Raw genomic sequence first — 23,000 nt, 5'->3', positions numbered from 1 at the left:
GATGTTGGCCTTGCTGCTCAGGCCTAATCAGAGACACACAGTTTATAAGTGATGAATGATGAAATCTTAATGGAGACAAACACGGCAGAATAAATGCAGCTCTCGGATGTGCGCTCAAACTCTCAGACCCATTATGTCGATTCAGCTGCAAATAAAAGACGCCTGGTGTTCGATGCCAACAAAAAGGGAGAGGAAAAAGAAAACGGAAAAGGAAAGCGTATCGAATTTATGAAGGAAGATGCCATTTTTTGCACTCCGCAATTCCACACAGGACATCTTTTCACATCTTTGTAACCAAACCACGAAATTACAGGTTAGGGATTCCTGTGTGCTGGTTATAAATTAAGGTATAAAATGTCTGGATGGGATTTTTTGCTCTGAGAAATAAGAGAAAATGTTCGATTTGTTTTGGAGGTGAACGGGGAAGGAGTGCAGTGTTCAAAAAGCCACTAATCTCCTGAATTTGGCTTTCCTCCACCCATCCAGCTGCTAATGCACTTAAACACCATCGTATTACAGAAAGGAATGTAGGACTTTCTGTGTGTGTGTGTGTGTGTGTGTGTGTGTGTGTGTGTGTGTGTGTTCTATTGCTTGTGGAATGCTTAAGTGTGAAAAATTTTTCCGAATATTTTTTGCTCTTCATTTTCCCCTTTCTGAAGTTTACTTCTCTGGTTTTGTCCTGGATCTATAAGAGTAATGTAGCTAACAATTAGGCATGCAACAATTTGGCAATTTGGAAAATGATTCGTGTTTATTAATTGTTAGCTATTAGTCTTGTAGCTTTAGAGCAAATTTAAATAAGCAAACATCAGCTACTGTGGCTTGGCTGACTACATTTGGAGTAAAGGTGAATCTGGATGGTTCATTTGAGCCAAACTGCTTTTTTAAGCTCCATCAGGTCTGTTTTGTGATTCACTTCAGACAGAGTGGGCGGAAGTGTGCTTTTACAGTACTCAATATAAATAACCTCTGTCTCTCTCTCTCTCTCTCTCTAGTGAAGAGGCCTCTGGCTGTGGAGGACACGTACTTGCTTTGTCCAGCTCCTGTGCTCATGGAGGAGGAAACGTAAGTGTCCCTTCTTAAGACTCCTGCAAGTCTTTTTTTTTTTTTTAAATGTAATAAATCAAACCTTGGTGGAAAGAAACACAACCAAGCCAGGTACTTTGGACGAATAATTTTGCTTACGACTCTGTTTTTGGAAACATGTTTACCAGTTGAACTCTTTTTCAGGTCACATAAATGTAATTAAAGTCAAACGGCAATTACTAAGGAAGGAATAAATAAGTCAGGGTTGCTGTTGTCGTAAAACGAGACCATCAATGACGGCGTAGCTCACTCCGACCCCGTCTAGTCCAAAAGGAACGATCTAAAGTGGGCCAACTTGCGCAATAAATGTTACAAGCTATATATAGAAGCGATATCCACCCTAGGAATACCGACCTATTTGCCAGAAAGAATCCAAAATGGCGAGGAATTGACTTGATTGAGAAGAAGCCATTTTTGTTGAACTGCTCATTAAGGCTTAATTAATCCATAACTTCATTAATAATTGTAATTAAGCAAATCTGGGTAGAAGTTTTTTTTTTTTTTGATCATCTCATCTCATCATCTCTAGCCGCTTTATCCTGTTCTACAGGGTCGCAGGCAAGCTGGAGCCTATCCCAGCTGACTACGGGCGAAAGGCGGGGTACACCCTGGACAAGTCGCCAGGTCATCACAGGGCTGACACATAGACACAGACAACCATTCACACTCACATTCACACCTACGGTCAATTTAGAGTCACCAGTTAACCTAACCTGCATGTCTTTGGACTGTGGGGGAAACCGGAGCACCCGGACAACATGCAAACTCCACACAGAAAGGCCCTCGCCGGCCCCGGGGCTCGAACCCAGGACCTTCTTGCTGTGAGGCGACAGCGCTAACCACTACACCACCGTGCCGCCTTTTTTTTTTATCAAATTTTTTTATTATTATTATTATTATTATTATAACAAAATTACAAATCACACAAAACGGGAGAAAGAGGGAGGGTAGGGGAGACACAACTCGACAAACATGCAGACACACAACAACAGAAAAGGCAAGAAAGAGACAAAAAGACAAAAAAAAAGAGGGGGCTCTAGTGTCCCATCAAGTCCTTGATAGAGTCAGCCAAGTTGAGCCAATAGTCCAATGTCTTTTCTGAAGCTCCATTGACTCTAGCTGTGGAGAGTTCCATGTATACAACGTCCAGAAACGTGAGGCTCCAGTGCCGCATCGAGAGGTCGTGGGGGGGTTTCCACCGCGTCGCTACCATCTTTTTGGCAGCAGTAAGCCCCGCATAGATTGCCCGCTGAGTTACTCCAGTTACACACAGAGAAGATAGGTCATTCAGGATCAAAACACCCGTGTGAATCAGGCACACTGACATTGAACAACCGAGACAGACAGGACGGAACATCACTCCAAAACTGAAAAACAGGGCCACAGTCCCAGAACATGTGGAGAAAGGTGCCGTGAGATTGTGTTGGGCAAAAAGTACATAAAGGACTATTGATTATTTTCATGTGGTGCATTCTAATAGGGGTCAGATAGGTTCTATGGATAAAGTTATAATGAATGTGTTGGTGATCAGGATTGCGTGACACCTCTGAGATGCTGGACCAAACGTCATACCAATCAAACTCTTTGCTTAAGTCAGGGCAGTCACGCATCCAGATCCTCTCTATAGAGATCTTGCATGTGACGTCACAGCCGATCCAGATTGTGACAGATGCCATCGTGTCGGTCAAACGCCATATTCCGCCTTCTACTTCTGGTTCTACTTCTGCTTTTACTTCTACCTTTTCTTCTGGAAAACCCTACTATATACAATTCTACTACAACGGCTGTGGCTACAAGCTCTCCCTACCTGTGCACGTTTTTTATGTTTTTTGTATTTTTGCGTGTTGTTCGTCTGTACCGGACTTCAATATCCACTACAACCGTATGGACTTACTGGACATTGGTTTCCAGCAGAAAATGACGGTTTGTAGCGATTTCCATCGCATGCACAACATTCCGGACGAGAAAAAAAAAAAAAACATTCTGGACGAGACCAGATTGCGAGACCAGCGGGGTCTCCGTGGATTGTTATCGGAAGCAAAGCGAAGGAGGCGGCGCCGGGAGCCGAAGCAAAAGCGAGGCTGCAGGCAGAGTCGGCCTGTTGACTAAGCTCAGAAAACAGCCACTCAAATCTCCACTGCCAAGCCTCTACCTCTCCAACGCCAGATCCATGTAAACAACACGGACGATTTGGAATTACCTTATTCTATTCTATAATCGGCTGGTCAGTGCTATACTCAATACTTAAGTGACTTACCCATCCAGTGAGGATCATTTTCTTGTTTACAAGATGCCACATCTGAGTCGCTGACAAATCCTGAATTTCTGTAAAGAAAACTGTCCAGAGATTTATAAGCACGCAGTGCTTCACCACTGAACAGCGAGGGAAAGTTGATGAGGTAATCATACACGTCCGGGTATTCCGCTGGCAGTTCAAAATCCGGTCGTGAAAACTCCGTCCGGTAAGCCATAAGGGTCACAAATCTGTAGATCGTTTATTTTAGACATGTATCTAGTTATCTGTTCATTAGAAAAATGAGCCGTGTAGTCCGTCGGTTGAAATTGATCCATTCTGTACACGAGTACAGCAGTATTCAGCGGTGTTTTTGACCGACACGATGGCGGTTGTGTACTTTCCGGTCACGTGACTGCAAGATCTCTATTGGGAGGCTAGTATGTTTGGGTATAATCAGGAAGTGATAAAGCCTGGATACCATACCTTTTGTTGATGACTGGCTAGTGAACAGTTTCCTCATAGGGTGAGTAGGCAAAGGACTTTGCCAGGGAACACCATGTGCTTTGAGCACGGATCTTAGTTGTAAATAGAAAAAAAAGGAAGAACGTGGCAAACTGAATGCATTTTGTAAGTCAGAAAAAGGTAACAGACCAGAGTCACTGAAAATGTCTTTTAAATAGTGAACCCCTTGTTGTTCCCACTGTGGTGCGGTTACAGGGCTCCCACCAATCAAGAGTGACTTATTGTTGAATACAGGGGAATGTGAGTGCCAATTACAGTCTATGCGGGAAAACTTTTCCACTACCCGCCAGATTTTGATAAGAGATAATAGGCCCAAATCGAAGCTGACATTGCTTATTTGAGATATTAGAGAAGAGAACATCATGTAATGGCCATGGCTCTGTCTTAGCACTTTCTAAAGTGTGCCATGAAGTGGTCATGTCTGGATTAAACCAGGTAAGGAGAGGCCTTAAGACAAAAGACCAAAAAATCTGGGTAGAAGTTATATGCACCCTAGGTACCTCTACCTTCATGCCAGAAAGAATCAAAATCAGGGAAGAATTGAGGGAGAAGAAGCGATTTGTGTGGAAACTGTTCGTTAGGGATCGATTAATTCCTCCATATCTTGATTATTAATTGCAATTATGCAAATTTGCGTAGAAGCCATATGCACCCCAGGCAGACCGACCTTCCTGCCAAAAAGAATAAAAATCGGCGAAGAATTGATAGAGAAGAAGCGATTTTCCTGAAATGTGGACGACACATGACAGCATAAACTCATTGCCTGTCGGCCGGAAGAGCCAATAATCAACGGCGTGATGGTGGGATGTGACCCTGACACGACACAAAGTTACTGTTATCACAATGAAATGAATTATTTTCTTAAAAAGTTTTCTTCATGATTAGGGATGTCCCGATCCGATCACGTGATCGGAAATCGGGCCCGATCACGTGGTTTCAGACTCGATCGGAATCGGGCATTACCTCCCGATCAGGGATCGGATATATATCTATATAATATATTCTCATTTTTAACACATCAATAGCTATGCGTTGGCACAGAGTGAGACCAGACCTCTTGTCTCAACACAGCAACATCAACACGTGCGGCATGACATCACTTTGTAGCAGAGACGCTATTGGTTATTTGCTGCCCGTTGCCGGCAAAGTTGAACACGGAAGCAGTTCGAAGCGGAAAGCAAAGCATGTCTGCGGTGTGGCAGTATTTCAAAGTTGATGACAACATTGCCATAGCAAACTGTGAAATATGTAAAGCTGGAATTTCAAGGGGTGGACAGGAAAGGGCCGCATTTAATACAACAAACCTGATACGGCACCTGAAAAACAAACACCCGACACAATACAGCGAGTTTTTAGTGCTGTTGCAAACGTGTTGGATGACAAAAACAGGCTCAAACCTGAAAGGGTAGAAATGCTTGTTTTCATCAAGAAAAACGTTCATTTCCTTAATTGAAATTACTGTATACCACTGTGAGATGCGTTCTTAAAAGCAAATTACTGGCACTGTGGCAGTTTTTTTTTTTAAATTTGTTTACATTCCTGCCAGGTATTTTAAGGTTATGTTTTTAATTTGTGATTTATTGTTCAAACTACCTCACTTAAGTGCTCTGTTTGCTAACGGAGTTGTTGGATGTTAAAATAAGGTGTTAAATAAAAAAAAATGAGGAACATCCTGGATCCGTTTCTTTCCTCGTCTTTATTATTTTTTATGGATTATAAGAAGTATCGGATCGGGACTCGGTATCGGCAGATACTCAAAATCAAATGATCGGTATCGGATCGGAGGGCAAAAAAACCTGATCGGGACATCCCTATTCATGATATACTATATCAACAATAATTACAGTAACACACTGTATTTATTAAAGAACCGACGGCTCATAGTTTTTATCCGTTTATCTTTACATTAAATGCAGTGGAACGTCGGTAAAACAAATTATTAGTTCCTGTAATCAATGGTATGAACTCAACCGCCTCTTTTTTATTCCATCTTAATGTTAATGACGCAAAAACATGTCATGTTTCACAAGAAACCACATCCTCCTCTGTCACTTCTTTTAAACAGTCCCTATACACTCACTGGCCACTTTAATAGGAACTTGTTCTTGATTCTAAGATTCCTGTTCTTGGCTGCAGGATTGGAACCCAATGTGGTTTTCTGTTGCATGCTGAGATGCAGGGCGGCACAGTGGTGTAGTGGTTAGCGCTGTCGCCTCACAGCAAGAAGGTCCTGGGTTCGAGCCCCGGGGCCGGCGAGGGCCTTTCTGTGTGGAGTTTGCATGTTCTCCCCGTGTCTGCGTGGGTTTCCTCCGGGTGCTCCGGTTTCCCCCACAGTCCAAAGACATGCAGGTTAGGTTAACTGGTGACTCTAAATTGAGCGTAGGTGTGAATGTGAGTGTGAATGGTTGTCTGTGTCTATGTGTCAGCCCTGTGATGACCTGGCGACTTGTCCAGGGTGTACCCCGCCTTTCGCCCGTAGTCAGCTGGGATAGGCTCCAGCTTGCCTGCGACCCTGTAGAAGGATAAAGCGGCTAGTGATAATGAGATGAGATGCTGAGATGCTTTTCAGCTCACCACGGTTGTAAAGAGTTGCTATATTTTTCCTGGCAGCTCGAACCAATCTGTCCGTTTTCCTCTGACCTCTCTTATCAACAAGGTGTTTGTTTCCACCCACAAAACTGTCGCTCACTCAATGTTTTTTTTTCACACCATTCTGTGTAAACTCTAGAGACTGTTGTGTGTGAAAACCCCAGGAGATCAGCAATTTCTGAAATACTCAAACCAACACCCATGCCACAGTGAAAGTCACACTTTGAGATCCAAATTTTTCCCATTCTGATGTTTGAAGTGGCGGCACGGTGGTGTAGTGGTTAGCGCTGTCGCCTCACAGCAAGAAGGTCCGGGTTCGAGCCCCGTGGCCGGCGAGGGCCTTTCTGTGTGGAGTTTGCATGTTCTCCCCGTGTCCGCGTGGGTTTCCTCCGGGTGCTCCGATTTCCCCCACAGTCCAAAGACATGCAGGTTAGGTTAACTGGTGACTCTAAATTGACCGTAGGTGTGAATGTGAGTGTGAATGGTTGTCTGTGTCTATGTGTCAGCCCTGTGATGACCTGGCGACTTGTCCAGGGTGTACCCCGCCTTTCGCCCGTAGTCAGCTGGGATAGGCTCCAGCTTGCCTGCGACCCTGTAGAACAGGATAAAGCGGCTAGAGATAATGAGATGAGATGTTTGAAGTGAACATTAACTGAAGCTCTTGATTTGTATCTGCATGGTTTGATGCATTGTGCTGCTGTCAAGGGATCGGCTGATTAGGGAACTGCATCAAACAGCAGGTGGATGGCTGTACCTAATAAACTGGCCAGTGAGTGTATATAGAGCATCTTCCATACAAGTCCCTGTTTACAGTATGTTGTTGGTATAGAAACAATAACGTATTAGAATGAGCGCATTAATATAAACTTGCGATTGGTCTTGCAGCTGCTGCTATAATGATCAAAACTTTCTGACCAATCAGAATCAAGAATTCAACAGCACTGTGTTAGCATGCGTAGAAGTTTTCTTTTTTTAGCCAACAGTATTTGTAAATGAAGCTGTCAGTATAATTTGTTACTTTCAGAGATGGGACTATATTCAAAAGGAAGGAAAAGTCATTTATTGTAAGAAATTTTTAAAACATTTATTGACAGAATTGAACACCTGCCCTGAGACTTCCATTTGCAGTAAACATACTGTATTTTTCTTAGTTGATGAAAATGTAGAACAAGTATTACTTTATGTATGATTTGATTGCGGAGTATTAGTTTAATGGCCGTTTTTCTTTTCTCCTTCTCTCCCTGTAGATCTGCTTCTCTCTCCGTCAGTCTGAATGATGGCATCAGTTTTATCTTTAGCTCAGTCAGCATCACCGCACGCGGCTGTGTGAACACAATCCAAACTCTCAGCACTTCTACGAGCGCAGAGCTCACCACTGGCATCCTGCTGGACAATAACGCTCCTCCACCATCAGTCTGCACAGTCAGTACACACACACACACACACACACAAACTTCTCGTATCTATGGCTCTGATATGAATGCAGTTATCTGTGGAAATTGACTGTGTGCGCGTGTGTGTGTGTGTGCAGATAGATGTGACAGTGTTAGCCATTCCTCTACTCATCCTGCTGCTGTTAGTGATTCTGAGCCTGATCTGGTGGTTCTGGCCGCTCTGCTGCACTGTGGTCAGTACAACTCTCTCTCTCTGCTCTTTTATGTCCATCTGTCTGTCTCTCTCTCTGCTCTTTTATGTCCATCTGTCTCTCTCTCTCTGCTCTTTTATGTCCATGTCTGTCTCTCTCTCTGCTCTTTTATGTCCATGTCTGTCTGTCTCTCTGCCTGCTCTTTATGTCCATCTGTCTGTCTCTCTGCCTGGTCTTTATGTTCATCTGTCTGTCTCTCTCTCTCTCTCTGCTCTTTATGCCCATCTGTCTGTCTCTCTCTCTGCTCTTTATGTCCATCTGTCTGTCTCTCTCCCTGCTCTTTATGTCCATCTGTCTGTCTCTCTCCCTGCTCTTTATGTCCATCTGTCTGTCTCTTTGCCTGCTCTTTATGTCCATCCGTCTGTCTCTCTGCCTGTTTTTTCTGTCCATCCATCTGTCTCTGTTCTTTATGTCCATCCATCTGTCTCTGTTCTTTATGTCCATCTGTCTGTCTCTCTCCGTGCTCTTTATGTCCATATGTCTGTCTCTCTCTGCTTTTTATGTCCATCTGTCTGTCTCTCTCTGCTCTTTATGTCCATCCGTCTGTCTCTCTGCCTGCTCTTTATGTCCATCTGCCTGTCTCTCTGCCTGCTCTTTATGTCCATCTGTCTGTCTCTTTGCCTGCTCTTTATGTCCATCCGTCTGTCTCTCTGCCTGTTTTTTCTGTCCATCCGTCTGTCTCTGTTCTTTATGTCCATCTGTCTGTCTCTCTGCCTGCTGTATGTCCATCTGTCTGTCTCTCTCCGTGCTCTTTATGTCCATATGTCTGTCTCTCTCTGCTTTTTATGTCCATCTGTCTGTCTCTCTCTGCTCTTTATGTCCATCCGTCTGTCTCTCTGCCTGCTCTTTATGTCCATCTGCCTGTCTCTCTGCCTGCTCTTTATGTCCATCCATCTGTCTCTCTGCCTGCTTTGTCCATCCGTCTGTCTCTCTCTCTGCTCTTTATGTCCATCTGTCTGTCTCTCTCTGCTCTTTATCTCCATCCGTCTGTCTCTCTGCCTGCTCTTTATGTCCATCCATCTGTCTCTCTGTCTGCTCTTTATGTCCATCCATCTGTCTCTGTTCTTTATGGCCATCTGTCTGTCTCTATCTGCTTTTTATGCCTGTCTGTCTGTCTGTCTGTCTGTCTGTCTCCCTCTCTGCTATTTATATCCATCTGTCTGTCTCTCTCTCTCTCTGCTCTTTTATGTCCATCCGTCTGTCTCTGTTCTTTATGTCCGTCTGTCTGTCTCTCTCTCCTCTTTATTCCCATCAGCTTGTCTGTCTCTCTGCTCTTTAAGTCTGTCTGTCTCTCTCTCTCTCTCTGCTTTCTGTCGTCTGTCTGTCTCTCTCTCTGCTCTTTATGTCCGTCTATCTCTCTCTCTGCTCTTTACATCTGTCTGTCTGTCTCTCTGCTCTTTATGTCTGTCCGTCTGCATTGTCTGATTTATTTGTTAACATCATTACTGTGACTGAATGTAAAATTTCCTGCTTCATATGCAACCAATAATGTGATTCATCGCCAATTTGAAAATGTTCTTCCTGTTAATGGCTGTCACCCCTCCCCCACTCCCCTTCACACACATTGGTCTGGTCCTGGTCTTGACTTGATCTCAACCTCTCAAAGTCTTGGTCTCAGTTTAGTTGGTCTTGACTCCAACACTTTGTATGGATACTATGGAAAATCTGGTTATAGTAATATAAACCTAATAAACGATGGTTCTAAGTTTCTAAAACTATTTTCTACCCTAACTAGGTCTTCATAAAGCAGCCAACTAACTAACTAACTAACTAACTAACTAACTAACTAACTAACTAACTAACTAACTAACTAACTAACTAACTAACCAACCAATACAAATTAGCAAGAAGGCTCCCGAGTGACACAACAGAAGTGTCTGGAGCACGAGTTTGTATCCCCATGTTGCTATAGCCATGTGGTACCCATGTGGATGAGCCACATCTGTGGCAAGAGACTAAAATTGGAAGGAGGGGTGGCATGCATTCTCCCCCCCTCCCCCCCATCAATCACGGTGACATCAGTCAATCATGGATATGGAGTATATGGAGGTGGGCAGCAGCTGGCTTCAGGTGCCTTGGAGGAAGCATGTGATAGCCTTTGTGCTCCCAACCCTGGTTGTTAACACATGACAGCTAAGTCTGGTGGGCAGGAATCTGCCATATTGACTAAACTGGGGAGAAAATCCCAGAAAATTAGCAAGAAGACAAAAACACAATGTGTGGAAAAACTTGAAAAGGTACAAATGCTGAAACATACTGGTCAGGTTTTTCAAAAAAAACAAAACAAAAAACAAACAAAAAAACACTTTTTTGTCCCAACAGGTTATCCATGAACCACCTCCACCTGTAATAGAGGAGAGCTCGGTGAGATGCCACACACACACACACACACACACACACACACACACACACACACACACACACACACACCAACTGTAGCCACTCTGAAATCTGAATCACTAAGAAATCACCAGAGATGTACATAAATCTTTAAAAACAAACAAACAATGCAAAACAACCAAACTGCAAAACTCATCTCATTATCTGTAGCCGCTTTATCCTGTTCTACAGGGTCACGGGCAAGCTGGAGCCTATCCCAGCTGACTACGGGCGAAAGGCGGGGTACACCCTGGACAAGTCGCCAGGTCATCACAGGGCCGACACATAGACACAGACAACCATTCACACTCACATTCACACCTACGGTCAATTTAGAGTCACCAGTTAACCTAACCTGCATGTCTTTGGACTGTGGGGGAAACCGGAGCACCCGGAGGAAACCCACGCGGACACGGGGAGAACATGCAAACTCTGCACAGAAAGGCCCTCGCCGGCCATGGGACTCGAACCCGGACCTTCTTGCTGTGAGGTGACAGCGCTAGCCACTACACCACTGCAAAACTGAAAAAAGGAAAAAAAAAAAAGGCAAATCTTCGGACAAACTCCAAAAAACAAATCTCAGATATGTCCAAGAGGCTCAGCAAAACTCCAAAAGACCTCTCAGATATAAAGCAGTGCGTCAGGATATGGGTCAGTGAAATAAAATAAAAACCATTCCAGCCCATTCCAAGCAAACAAATCAAACCATGTGAGAAAATATCAGCTCATATAAAAGAAAGCTCAGAGCTCTGAAACTGTGGGAAGGCTGCCTGGTTTAATAGTTTATACATCAGCATATAAAATACAGAGTAAACACCAAAACTCAAAATGGCAAAACTGAAGAAACCAAAAACACACACACACTCATAATGCAGTGTGTGACAACGGCAGTTTGGAAAATTCCACAGTTTGCACATTTATTTGTCCTTTCTTCATCTAATGCCATTTTCAGATGGTTTACCATTGGTGACTGGATTTTGTCGTTTTTGGTTTCCTTTTCATGATCGCTCGCTGGCTCGCGATCCGTCTTCATCTGTGCAGTTTTACCAGCTGAACTCACTTTCAACGTGGCTGTATAAATGTTCTCTCTTTGGTTTTTTTTTGGTTATTTATATATCCTTTCAAGCCCCACCCTGTTTTAAAGCAGTTCTAAAGTCTAATGGATTTACAGCATCATAATATGGACATTTCTTTGCTGTTTCATTATTTTGGCCGCATGACGATGATAAATCGAGTGAGGAATATTTGAGAAAATAACTGCTTGCGTAAGACTGGAATTTATTGATTTATTAGTCCAAAGCATCTTAATCCGGATGAGTTACACCAATAGTGCTTGCAAAGCCAAAGGTCACTTGAAAAACAGGAACTGCTCAAGGCAGAGGTGAAAGAACACAAAAGATCGAATGTACCTTATCAGTTTTGACCAAACATTTATTGCAGAAAGCTTTAAATATTGCTTTAATACATTCCTGTCCTTTTCCCTTTCGTCGAATGTGTTAAGCTTCCATTTTAAGTAACTTTCCATGACTTTATCAGCTCAAGTAAAATGCATCAGGAAAGCATTGTATCAAAACCGACTCAGCACCGCTGTAGGATCCAGATCGACTAAAGGGAAAGATGGTACAAATCACAGATGTTGAGTTGTTCTAATAAAACACGTGCTGTTAGGGCCCGGTCCCACAACACCGATAACTATACCTATAACTACAACTATGCCTGAATTTAGTTCCAGTCTGGAGCAGTCACACCATAACTATAATAATCGCTTGGTCCTGCCACTCAGGGAAATAAATGCATGCAACTTAGGAATAGTCCTGGAAGTTTTTTTTCCAAGTAGTAGCACGTTATTCCGGGTCATGCTGTACAGCTTAGACTTCAAAACAACCCATGCACACATTCCAGTGGTTGATATAATATGGATTGGTCATGGACTACGGAAATATAATAAAAAACCATGCAAAATACGGAATGGTTACGGATTTTAATACGGACGCATCACGGATGCTAATGATTTACGGATTGGTCACGGACATTTCAGTATAATACAGATTAGTTACTGATTTCATACAGATGATGCATCAGGAATAAAAAAAATTAAGAAGTCTAAAACAAATGTTTAGACTGTCGAAGTTCATAATTAAAATATCTTACCTGCATTTATATGTTTATTAGTTTACTATTGATATTTCACAGAAAATATCACATATCCGTGAATAAAAGCTTCGTACTTTGTGTTATATTTTTTATTTTCTGTGAATCCGTATTCCGTGACTTCATGATGCAACAGGGATGTACAAAGATACCCGGGGAAAACAATACATGCTCAGACAATGTCACACAATTACCTGATCGGTCAGATGTTTTATCAGATCAGGTCCAGGCCTGGAAAAATGGCTCCAGAAGCAATCTCACTGCTACAGATAAACCCAGGCCTGGGCTATAGGTATCGTTATCGGTCTGGTGTGAGCACTGACCACATAAACTGCAGGGGAGCGATTTATTTATAGTTATCGGTATTGTGGGACCGAGCCTTTAGACACCTGAGCTGCAAGTGCACACTCGTGCAATACACACTTCTGAGTCATGAGTTCAAATCAAAAGGTTGAATCTCTCCATTGAGACATCCTGAGATTAGGACTGCACACAAATATGGCACAGGAGTATTACAACCCTGATTCCAAAGAAGTTGGAACAAAGTACAAATTGTAAATAAAAACGGAATGCAATAATTTACAAATTTCAAAAACTGATATTGTATTCACAGTAGAACATAGACAACATATCAAATGTCGAAAGTGAGACATTTTGAAATTTCATGCCAAATATTGGCTCATTTGAAATTTCAAGACAGCAACACATCTCAAAAAAGTTGGGACAGGGGCAATAAGAGGCTGGAAAAGTTAAAGGTACAAAAAAGGAACAGCTGGAGGACCAAATTGCAACTCATTAGGTCAATTGGCAATAGGTCATTAACATGACTGGGTATAAAAAGAGCATCTTGGAGTGGCAGCGGCTCTCAGAAGTAAAGATGGGAAGAGGATCACCAATCCCCCTAATTCTGCACCGACAAATAGTGGAGCAATATCAGAAAGGAGTTCGACAGTGTAAAATTGCAAAGAGTTTGAACATATCATCATCTACAGTGCATAATATCATCAAAAGATTCAGAGAATCTGGAAGAATCTCTGTGCGTAAGGGTCAAGGCCGGAAAACCATACTGGGTGCCCGTGATCTTCGGGCCCTTAGACGGCACTGCATCACATACAGGCATGCTTCTGTATTGGAAATCACAAAATGGGCTCAGGAATATTTCCAGAGAACATTATCTGTGAACACAATTCACCGTGCCATCCGCCGTTGACAGCTAAAACTCTATAGTTCAAAGAAGAAGCCGTATCTAAACATGATCCAGAAGCGCAGACGTCTTCTCTGGGCCAAGGCTCATTTAAAATGGACTGTGGCAAAGTGGAAAACTGTTCTGTGGTCAGACAAATTAAAATTTGAAGTTCTTTATGGAAATCAGGGACGCCGTGTCATTCGGACTAAAGAGGAGAAGGACGACCCAAGTTATCATCAGCGCTCAGTTCAGAAGCCTGCATCTCTGATGGTATGGGGTTGCATTAATGCGTGTGGCATGGGCAGCTTACACATCTGGAAAGACACCATCAATGCTGAAAGGTATATCCAGGTTCTAGAGCAACATATGCTCCCATCCAGACGACGTCTCTTTCAGGGAAGACCTTGCATTTTCCAACATGACAATGCCAAACCACATACTGCATCAATTACAGCATCATGGCTGCGTAGAAGAAGGGTCCGGGTACTGAACTGGCCAGCCTGCAGTCCAGATCTTTCACCCATAGAAAACATTTGGCGCATCATAAAACGGAAGATACAACAAAAAAGACCCAAGACAGTTGAGCAACTAGAATCCTACATTAGACAAGAATGGGTTAACATTCCTATCCCTAAACTTGAGCAACTTGTCTCCTCAGTCCCCAGACGTTTACAGACTGTTGTAAAGAGAAAAGGGGATGTCTCACAGTGGTAAACATGGCCTTGTCCCAACTTTTTTGAGATGTGTTGTTGTCATGAAGTTTAAAATCACCTAATTTTTCTCTTTAAATGATACATTTTCTCAGTTTAAACATTTGATATGTCATCTATGTTCTATTCTGAATAAAATATGGAATTTTGAAACTTCCACATCATTGCATTCCGTTTTTATTTACAATTTGTACTTTGTCCCAACTTTTTTGGAATCGGGGTTGTATGATCCAGTGAGTGTTGGTTACTGTCGGGGATAACAACATACACTGCTCAGTGTTTCTGCATGAAAGCAAATGAACCAAAACTTGAAAAGTTTCATTAAACACTGAGTTTAAATGAATCAAATCTCTGAAGATGATCATTAATATAGTGATTTATAAAACTGTTCAAAAGAATCAAGTCTGTGTCAAATGAATCACTAATATAGTGCTTGTAATAATCTCATCTCATTATCTGTAGCCACTTTATCCTGTTCTACAGGGTCGCAGGCAAGCTGGAGCCTATCCCAGCTGACTACGGGCGAAAGGCGGGGTACACCCTGGACAAGTCGCCAGGTCATCACAGGGCTGACACATAGACACAGACAACCATTCACACTCACATTCACACCTACGCTCAATTTAGAGTCACCAGTTAACCTAACCTGCATGTCTTTGGACTGTGGGGGAAACCGGAGCACCCGGAGGAAACCCACACGGACACGGAGAGAACATGCAAAGTCCGCACAGAAAGGCCCTCTCCGGCCACGGGGCTCGAACCCGGACCTTCTTGCTGTGAGGCGACAGCGCTAACCACTACACCACCGTGCCGCCGCTTGTTATAATTTTATAAACAATTTTATCTGTAATGTGCATCAGTGATGTTACGGTAAAAGTGAATCATAATGTATTAGTGTAATAACGAATTAAAAACTGAATTTCTAATTCACTGTGAGAATCATAATGTGAAATCAGTAAAGTGAATCACTAAGTCCGTGTGTTACGTGATGTTGAAAACAATCATACTGGTAGAGTAAAATGTAATACATAATCAATACAAGTAAATAAAGTTTACCCTTCTGAATGACGCCTCTCTCTTTCTAAAGGATGAAGAAGACGACGACGGCTACCTGAAGAAAAAATGGCCGACGGTGGACGCGTCCTATTATGGAGGAAGAGGAGTAGGAGGCATCAAACGCATGGAGGTGAGGAAGAGACGGAAAGGGAGTGGGTGATATTCGGCTCTGTCTGAAACACAGATTTTCTGCTTAATTAATCTGCTCACCAGTGCAGTTTAGATTTTTATGAACATAATCCAGCTATTCAAATATTAAGCTCATTATTTAGATGTGTAACTAATATAATATTCTGGCTCTTTTTGGACTTCATTATCCATGTTTAATAATGCGATAACTTTACAAAATGAGGGGAAAAAAAAAAGCAGAGTCCCAGCTATGATTCTTGGACCCCTTGGAATCCTTGGACTCCACTTTGAGAACCGCGATACTCCAGTGTAGGTCATTTTAAGAAATGTTGCAAATGCTAAAACTGGGTCATAACCATCCATCCATCCATTATCGAGATCACTTATCTGTCAGGGACACTGGAGCCAATCACATACCGTTCACACTCATATTCACACCTTATAGCCCTTTTCCACTACCCTTTTTCAGCTCACTTCAGCTCACTTCAGCCCGACACGGCTCGCGTTTCGACTACCTCAGAGCAGCACGACTCAGCTCGCTTCAGCCCTACTCAGCACCCAAAACTCGCACGGTTTTGGAGTAGGGCTGAAGCGAGCCAAACCGAGCCGAGTGGGGCTAGGGGCGTGAGGAGACACTCCCCTGTGCACTGATTGGTGAGGAGGCGTGTCCTCACATGCCCACACACGCCCCGCAAGCACGCTGGGATCTGTAAACACCGTAAACCCGGAAGAAGAAGAATTACGAGAATTTCTGAAGCCTTATGCGCCTCGCCTCATCTATACGCTCTTGCCAGTATCTGTTGGCGTTGTCGGTGACAACAAGCCACAGCACCAAGACCAGCAACACTAACGACTCCATGTCCTCCATGTTTATTGTTCACTATCCGGGTCATGAGACTACCGCTTAAAAGGTCACTGATGTCACTGTTTGCGCCGCCTAACGACATCACGTGACGTCCACCCACTTTCGCTAACTCCACCCAATGTGTCCACCCAATTCCAGCCAGCACGGTTCAGTGTGGTTGTAGTCGAAATGCAACTCCAACAGCCCCACTCAGCTCGACTCAGCCGCGTTGGTAGTGGAAAAGCGGCATTAGAGTAGCCATTTGACCTAATCTGCATGTCTTTGGACTGTGGGAGGAAACCAAAGTACCTGGAGGAAATCCACACAGACATGGGGACACCATGCAAACTCTACACAGAAAGGTTTGAGGCACAGCAAGATTCAAACCCAGAACCTTCTTGCTGTGAGGCAACAGTACTAACCACTGCACCAGTATGCCACTGAGTCCTAATCAGATCATGGTTATTTTATATTTGAGGTTTCATTAATGTTAACCATAATCTATTTTAGTACTGAGAAATTTGTCACCTGAGTAATGTAACATTCAGATAAGTGTAATAATAATAATAATACATAGCTGGTTATCAGTTCAGTGGCATAAAACTCTAACATGAACTGACAGTAATTCTACTGTATATGTATGTGTAATTCTTTTTGTGTGTGTGTGTAGGTGCGGTGGGGTGATAAAGGATCGACAGAAGAGGGAGCAAAACTGGAGAAAGCAAAGAATGCTCGAGTGACGTTGCCTGATGTGGAGTACGAGTTTGAGTTTACACCTTCACGCACTCTCAATAACGGCATGCGCAAACCCGTCTCCGCCCCCAAATGGTACACACCCATTAAGGTAAAAAACAAACAAAACACGTACATACATTAACACTTTTACATACAGGACTAAAATGACAGAATAATAGAAATAGTAAATAAAGCAACGATATAAAAGTAAACCTTATACTTCAGCTGCTGTAACTGTTTACAGTGAGAATCTTGAGATGAATCAAATACAACGAACAAAAAGGTTGATTCATTTAAACATATGCCCTGTGTCCGAAATCACTCACTCGTTCACTACTCCCTACTCCCTATCTAGGGAATTACTATATAGAGGACTCTATAGTGAGATCATTGGTAAAATGAAAAAACACTTTCGGACACTACTCCGCCGCGCCGTTATTTACGTCATCACTGTCACACAGTTAAAACATGCCAGATCAGTCGGCTGGTGGGTTTTCAGAATAATAGTATTTTTGTGATAAATCCATATTATACTGATTAATGTGGGAAATTCAATCAATACAAAGTACTTTGTGTCTGCTGCATCTTTCAGTTCTTTTAAATCAGGGCTGAATGCTTTCTTTCTTCTTCACCGTTGCCTTTTATTAAATCAAATTTGAGGCTTTTGATTAATTCCTCGCTCTGCACTCTCACTTTTATTCTTGTATTTTATCTGTCTTATTCTATTTTGGCTTATTTTCTATTCTCTTACTATTTTAATTGTACTTGAATGTCCCAACACACTTTTTTTTTTTTTCAGCGCGACCACAATCACTATTGCTTGGTTAGTGACCATCGGTTGTACACTACTTTTCATGGTGCATTGTGGGATACTTTGAGTGCACTATATAGGCTATAATAATTCTCACTATACATTCAGACAGCACTACAAAATGGCGAACTTGCTATATAGTGAGTGATTCTGGACACGGAATAGTTTTTAAAGAGTCAAATCACTAAATTGAGCCAGTGATACAGTGAGCTCAGGGATGTTCAAATGAATCAAATCCGTAAACAATCACTCATACAGCAAATACATGGATATGAAAAGAATTAAATCCATAAATTGAATCATTAATACAGCAAATTCAGGGATGCTCAAATGAATCAAATCTGCAAACTGAACCACTAATACAGTGAGCTCAGGGATGTTCAAATGAATCAAATCAGTAAACTGAGCCAGTAATACAGTGAGCTCAGGGATGTTCAAATGAATCAAATCAGTAAACTGAACCAGTAATACAGTGAGCTCAGGGATGTTCAAATGAATCAAATCTGCAAACTGAACCACTAATACAGTGAGCTCAGGGATGTTCAAATGAATCAAATCAGTAAACTGAACCAGTAATACAGTGAGCTCAGGGATGTTCAAATGAATCAAATCAGTAAACTGAATCACTCATACAGCAAATACATGGATATGAAAAGAATTAAATCCATAAATTGAATCCCTAATACAGCAAATTCAGGGATGCTCAAATGAATCAAATCTGCAAACTGAGCCAGTAATACAGTGAGCTCAGGGATGTTCAAATGAATCAAATCAGTAAACTGAACCAGTAATACAGTGAGCTCAGGGATGTTCAAATGAATCAAATCAGTAAACTGAACCACTAATACAGTGAGCTCAGGGATGTTCAAATGAATCAAATCAGTAAACTGAATCGCTCATACAGCAAATACATGGATATGAAAAGAATTAAATCCATAAATTGAATCACTAATACAGCAAATTCAGGGATGCTCAAATGAATCAAATCTGCAAACTGAACCACTAATACAGTGAGCTCAGGGATGTTCAAATGAATCAAATCAGTAAACTGAATCACTAATACAGTGAGCTCAGGGATGTTCAAATGAATCAAATCAGTAAACTGAACCACTAATACAGTGAGCTCAGGGATGTTCAAATGAATCAAATCAGTAAACTGAACCAGTAATACAGTGAGCTCAGGGATGTTCAAATGAATCAAATCTGCAAACTGAACCACTAATACAGTGAGCTCAGGGATGTTCAAATGAATCAAATCAGTAAACTGAACCAGTAATACAGTGAGCTCAGGGATGTTCAAATGAATCAAATCAGTAAACTGAATCACTCATACAGCAAATACATGGATATGAAAAGAATTAAATCCATAAATTGAATCCCTAATACAGCAAATTCAGGGATGCTCAAATGAATCAAATCTGCAAACTGAGCCAGTAATACAGTGAGCTCAGGGATGTTCAAATGAATCAAATCAGTAAATTGAATCACTCATACAGCAAATTCATGGATATGAAAAGAATTAAATCCATAAATCAAATCACTAATACAGCAAATTCAGGGATGCTCAAATAAATCAAATCAGTAAATTGAATCAAAAGGAAATGTAGTGATGTTTAAAAGAATTCAATCATTGCAACAAGGCTGAATTACATTTAAAAGAATCGAATCAGTCATGTAGGTTACTAACATAATTTTCTTTTTAAAAGTGGTAGCTCAGTGGTTAAGAAATTGGACTGCAGTCCAGAAGGGCATGAGTTCAAATCCCAGCCCTGCCAAGCTGCCCCTGCCCTTAAGGGTCTTACAAAGTCACCCTACTGAGCATGTACAGTATGCCTGTGGGACGGCATCACAGAGAACAGACTGCAAAATCGGTGATAATCTCACACACACGCCATAAACAGAAACAGGAGGAATGTACTGTATATGAACAGTATGAAAAAAAGAGATTAGTATAGCATGACAGTGCAATGATGTACAGAGCGATGATGTGGCATTCGTGAGGAAACAGAACACTGTGTTGTCTCGTCATTCCTCCATCAGCTGCAATGAAGTATGAGATCACATTCATTCCAGCTTAATCAAAAACAGACACTGAACGGAGCTTAACTGCACCGAGTCCTTACGACACACACTCCTCTTTCACTACACACGTGAAGGATTTTAGAGACAGGTACAGAGACACACAGAGAGAGATAGAGTTAAGATAGAATGTTTTCCTGGACTTACCATAATCTTTGGAGAAACTTTAGATTATTGCCCTGGAAGAGATATGCCTACTTTCTTAAAGCTTCTGTTTTGTTGGTTTTCTGGCCCAGACATGAACCTTGCCCCTATTCATGCTCTGAACTGTTTTCTTTAAACAGAATCAGTTGTTTGGGGGATTGTATTGCTAAAGCATGCATTTTTGAGTGTTTATACAGTATACCGTATATTTATCTTTTTAAAACTTTAACTTTTTTTCAGCCCTTTCTTCCAGCATAGAATTTTTTTTTTTTTGGTCAGTGCACATCTAGTGTTGTTTTGCTTTATATCCCGTTTCCTCTGGAGGATCATCGACAGGGAACAGATGAAAGTGTGTGCAATCTGGAAGTGTTCAACATTGCAGAGGGACTGTGCAAAGAGCACATTTCCCCCCGCCATCCCCACACACACACATGAGAATGCTACAGTTCTCTGCCTGTATCATCCTTTTGGCTGAACTTCACCACGGCGCAGAAAAGAAAAAAGTTCTCTAGTGGATATGTTTATAATGATGTCACCAACTATCCCGTCCAAAGATGTTACAAAGTCAAATTTATTTAATTAGCAGCGGCTAATAAAAATGGATGTTTGAGATACACATAGTGCCTTCCAGAATTATTGTACCCCCTTACAAAGATTAGTAAAAAGGGCTAGGAAAAAAAATCCACCTTTTGGTGAAGTCGCTTCATCTCACACTGAAAAAATGAGAAAAATCCAACATTTAATTGAAAAACTTATTCAGAGAAAAACACCCCTGGAAATGATAGTGAACACAATGCAGCTGAAGCATGTTTTCCATTTAAATTGTACATTTTTGAGCTGATTTGAGTGTGTAGGAACTTCCAAGCTGTAACCCATGACTTCCTGATTACCTGGGGAACAAATATGAGATGACACAGAATTTGGGCCAAATTCCCTTAGTCGTCTATCAACACGGGAAGGAGAAGAGAACACACAAACCACATAAGGGAGAAGTGTGTTAATCTTCATAAGTCAGGGGATGATTATTAAAAAAAGCTAGTCACCTGAAAATGTTCATTTCTACTGTTAGGGCAATAAAAAAGTGGACCCCAACTGGAACTGCTACAGACTTGCCTGGAAGAGGACCCAGGTTTATTTTGCCCTCACTTACAGTTAGAGGAGGGCAAGAGAGGCAAAAAAAAAAAAAAAAAGAATCCCCAAAGATCACTGTTGGTGATTTACAAGAAAAAGTAAAATCTTGGTTTCCAAGTCTCCAAAACCTCCATCAGACGCCACCTACATACCAACAGATTATTTGGAAGGTGCCAGGAAAAAGCCTTTTCTGTCAGTTAACCACAAACATAAGTACCTGAAGTTTCTGAAACACTACTACAACTTCGACTGGAACCGTGTTCTATGATCTGATGGAACAACAGGACCGTCAATGACAGCGTAGCTCACTCTGGCCTCGTCTAGTCCAGAAGCAATGATCTAAAGTGGGCCACCTTGCGTAGTTCTACTCTGAACCAGTCCAGCTCAAATATTTGCCAGAAAGAATCCAAAACGGTGAGGAACTGACCAAGAAGAAGCTATTTTTGTTGAACTGCTCATTAAGGTTTCATTAGTCCATAACTTCATTAATAACTGTAATTATGCAAATTTGGTTAGAAGTTATATGCACCCTAGGCACCCCTACCTTCATGCCAGAAAGAATCAAAATTAGTGAAGAATCAAGGGAGAAGAAGCGATTTGTGTGGAAACTGCTCGTTAGGGTTTAATTACTCCATATCTTCATTATTAATTGCAATTATGCAAATTTGGGTAGAAGCTATACGCATTTCAGGCAGACCTACCTTCCTGCCAAAAAGAATAAAAATCAGTGAAGAATTGAGAGAGAAGAAGCGATTTTCGTGAAATGTGGACGACGATGGACGGACAACACACGATGGCATAAACTCGTCGCCTGTCGGCCAGATGAGCTAATAATGGAGCTTTTTGGCAATAAACACTCAAGGTGGGTTTGGTGTAAAAACAAGGATGGCTATAATGAAAAGAACCCGATCCCAACTGCAAAATAAACATGGTGGAAGTTCTATGATGTTTTGAGGCTGTCTTTCCTCCAAAGGCAATTTCCTCCAATTTTTAAATCAAAATCTGGCTGCCTCTGCCAGGAAACTAAAACTGGGTCGTCAATGGATCTTCCAGCAGGACGATGATCCAAAGCACATGTCCAAATCAATACAAAAATGAGCACAGAATCAAGCTTCTGCCTTGGCCATCTCAGTCCCCTGACCTGAACCCCATTGAAAACCTGTCATGATATAAACGGAATACCCATAATGCCCTGTGGTGTCTGAGGATTCTACACGTGGCATGAAAATAGTGTGCGATTTGAGACACGCCCAGTGCACTAATGCTAATGTTTGTATTGTGTTAATCTAGTGAATGTGTCAGATTAATGTGTCTCATTGCGGTGTGTTTCAGGGAAAGCTGGACGCTCTGTGTGTGTGGCTGAGGAAAGGATACGATCGTGTTTCTGTGATGAGGCCAAAACCTGGAGAAAAGGTCAGAAGCTTTCACCAAATCTGATTCATGAGCCATTTATCACACTGATTTCCTGAACACATCCTGCAGTGTCATGCTACAAAAGTGTACACCGATGTTCTTAGGGTCATACTGTATATTCCTAAGGCATTATGGACCTCAAACCTCATGAGTC

At 41.9% G+C, this 23,000-nt stretch overlaps 1 protein-coding gene across 2 annotated transcripts in view; it reads left to right on the top strand.

The window, feature by feature from the left end:
- The window catches only part of antxr1b (ANTXR cell adhesion molecule 1b), a 76,441-nt gene that overhangs the window by 44,852 nt on the left and 8,589 nt on the right, over positions 1-23,000 (top strand). For both annotated transcript variants that reach the window (XM_060908330.1, XM_060908329.1), the window contains 7 exons: positions 996-1,065; positions 7,681-7,855; positions 7,965-8,060; positions 10,401-10,442; positions 15,592-15,690; positions 17,204-17,377; positions 22,766-22,846. In XM_060908330.1, the coding sequence (XP_060764313.1) occupies positions 996-1,065; positions 7,681-7,855; positions 7,965-8,060; positions 10,401-10,442; positions 15,592-15,690; positions 17,204-17,377; positions 22,766-22,846 (737 nt within the window). The remainder of the gene's footprint in view (positions 1-995; positions 1,066-7,680; positions 7,856-7,964; positions 8,061-10,400; positions 10,443-15,591; positions 15,691-17,203; positions 17,378-22,765; positions 22,847-23,000) is intronic.

This window comes from Neoarius graeffei, chromosome 25 (genome assembly GCF_027579695.1).
Source record: "Neoarius graeffei isolate fNeoGra1 chromosome 25, fNeoGra1.pri, whole genome shotgun sequence".
In the NCBI taxonomy this organism is placed as follows: Eukaryota; Metazoa; Chordata; class Actinopteri; order Siluriformes; family Ariidae; genus Neoarius; species Neoarius graeffei.
This window is presented reverse-complemented; position numbering and strand designations above follow the sequence as displayed.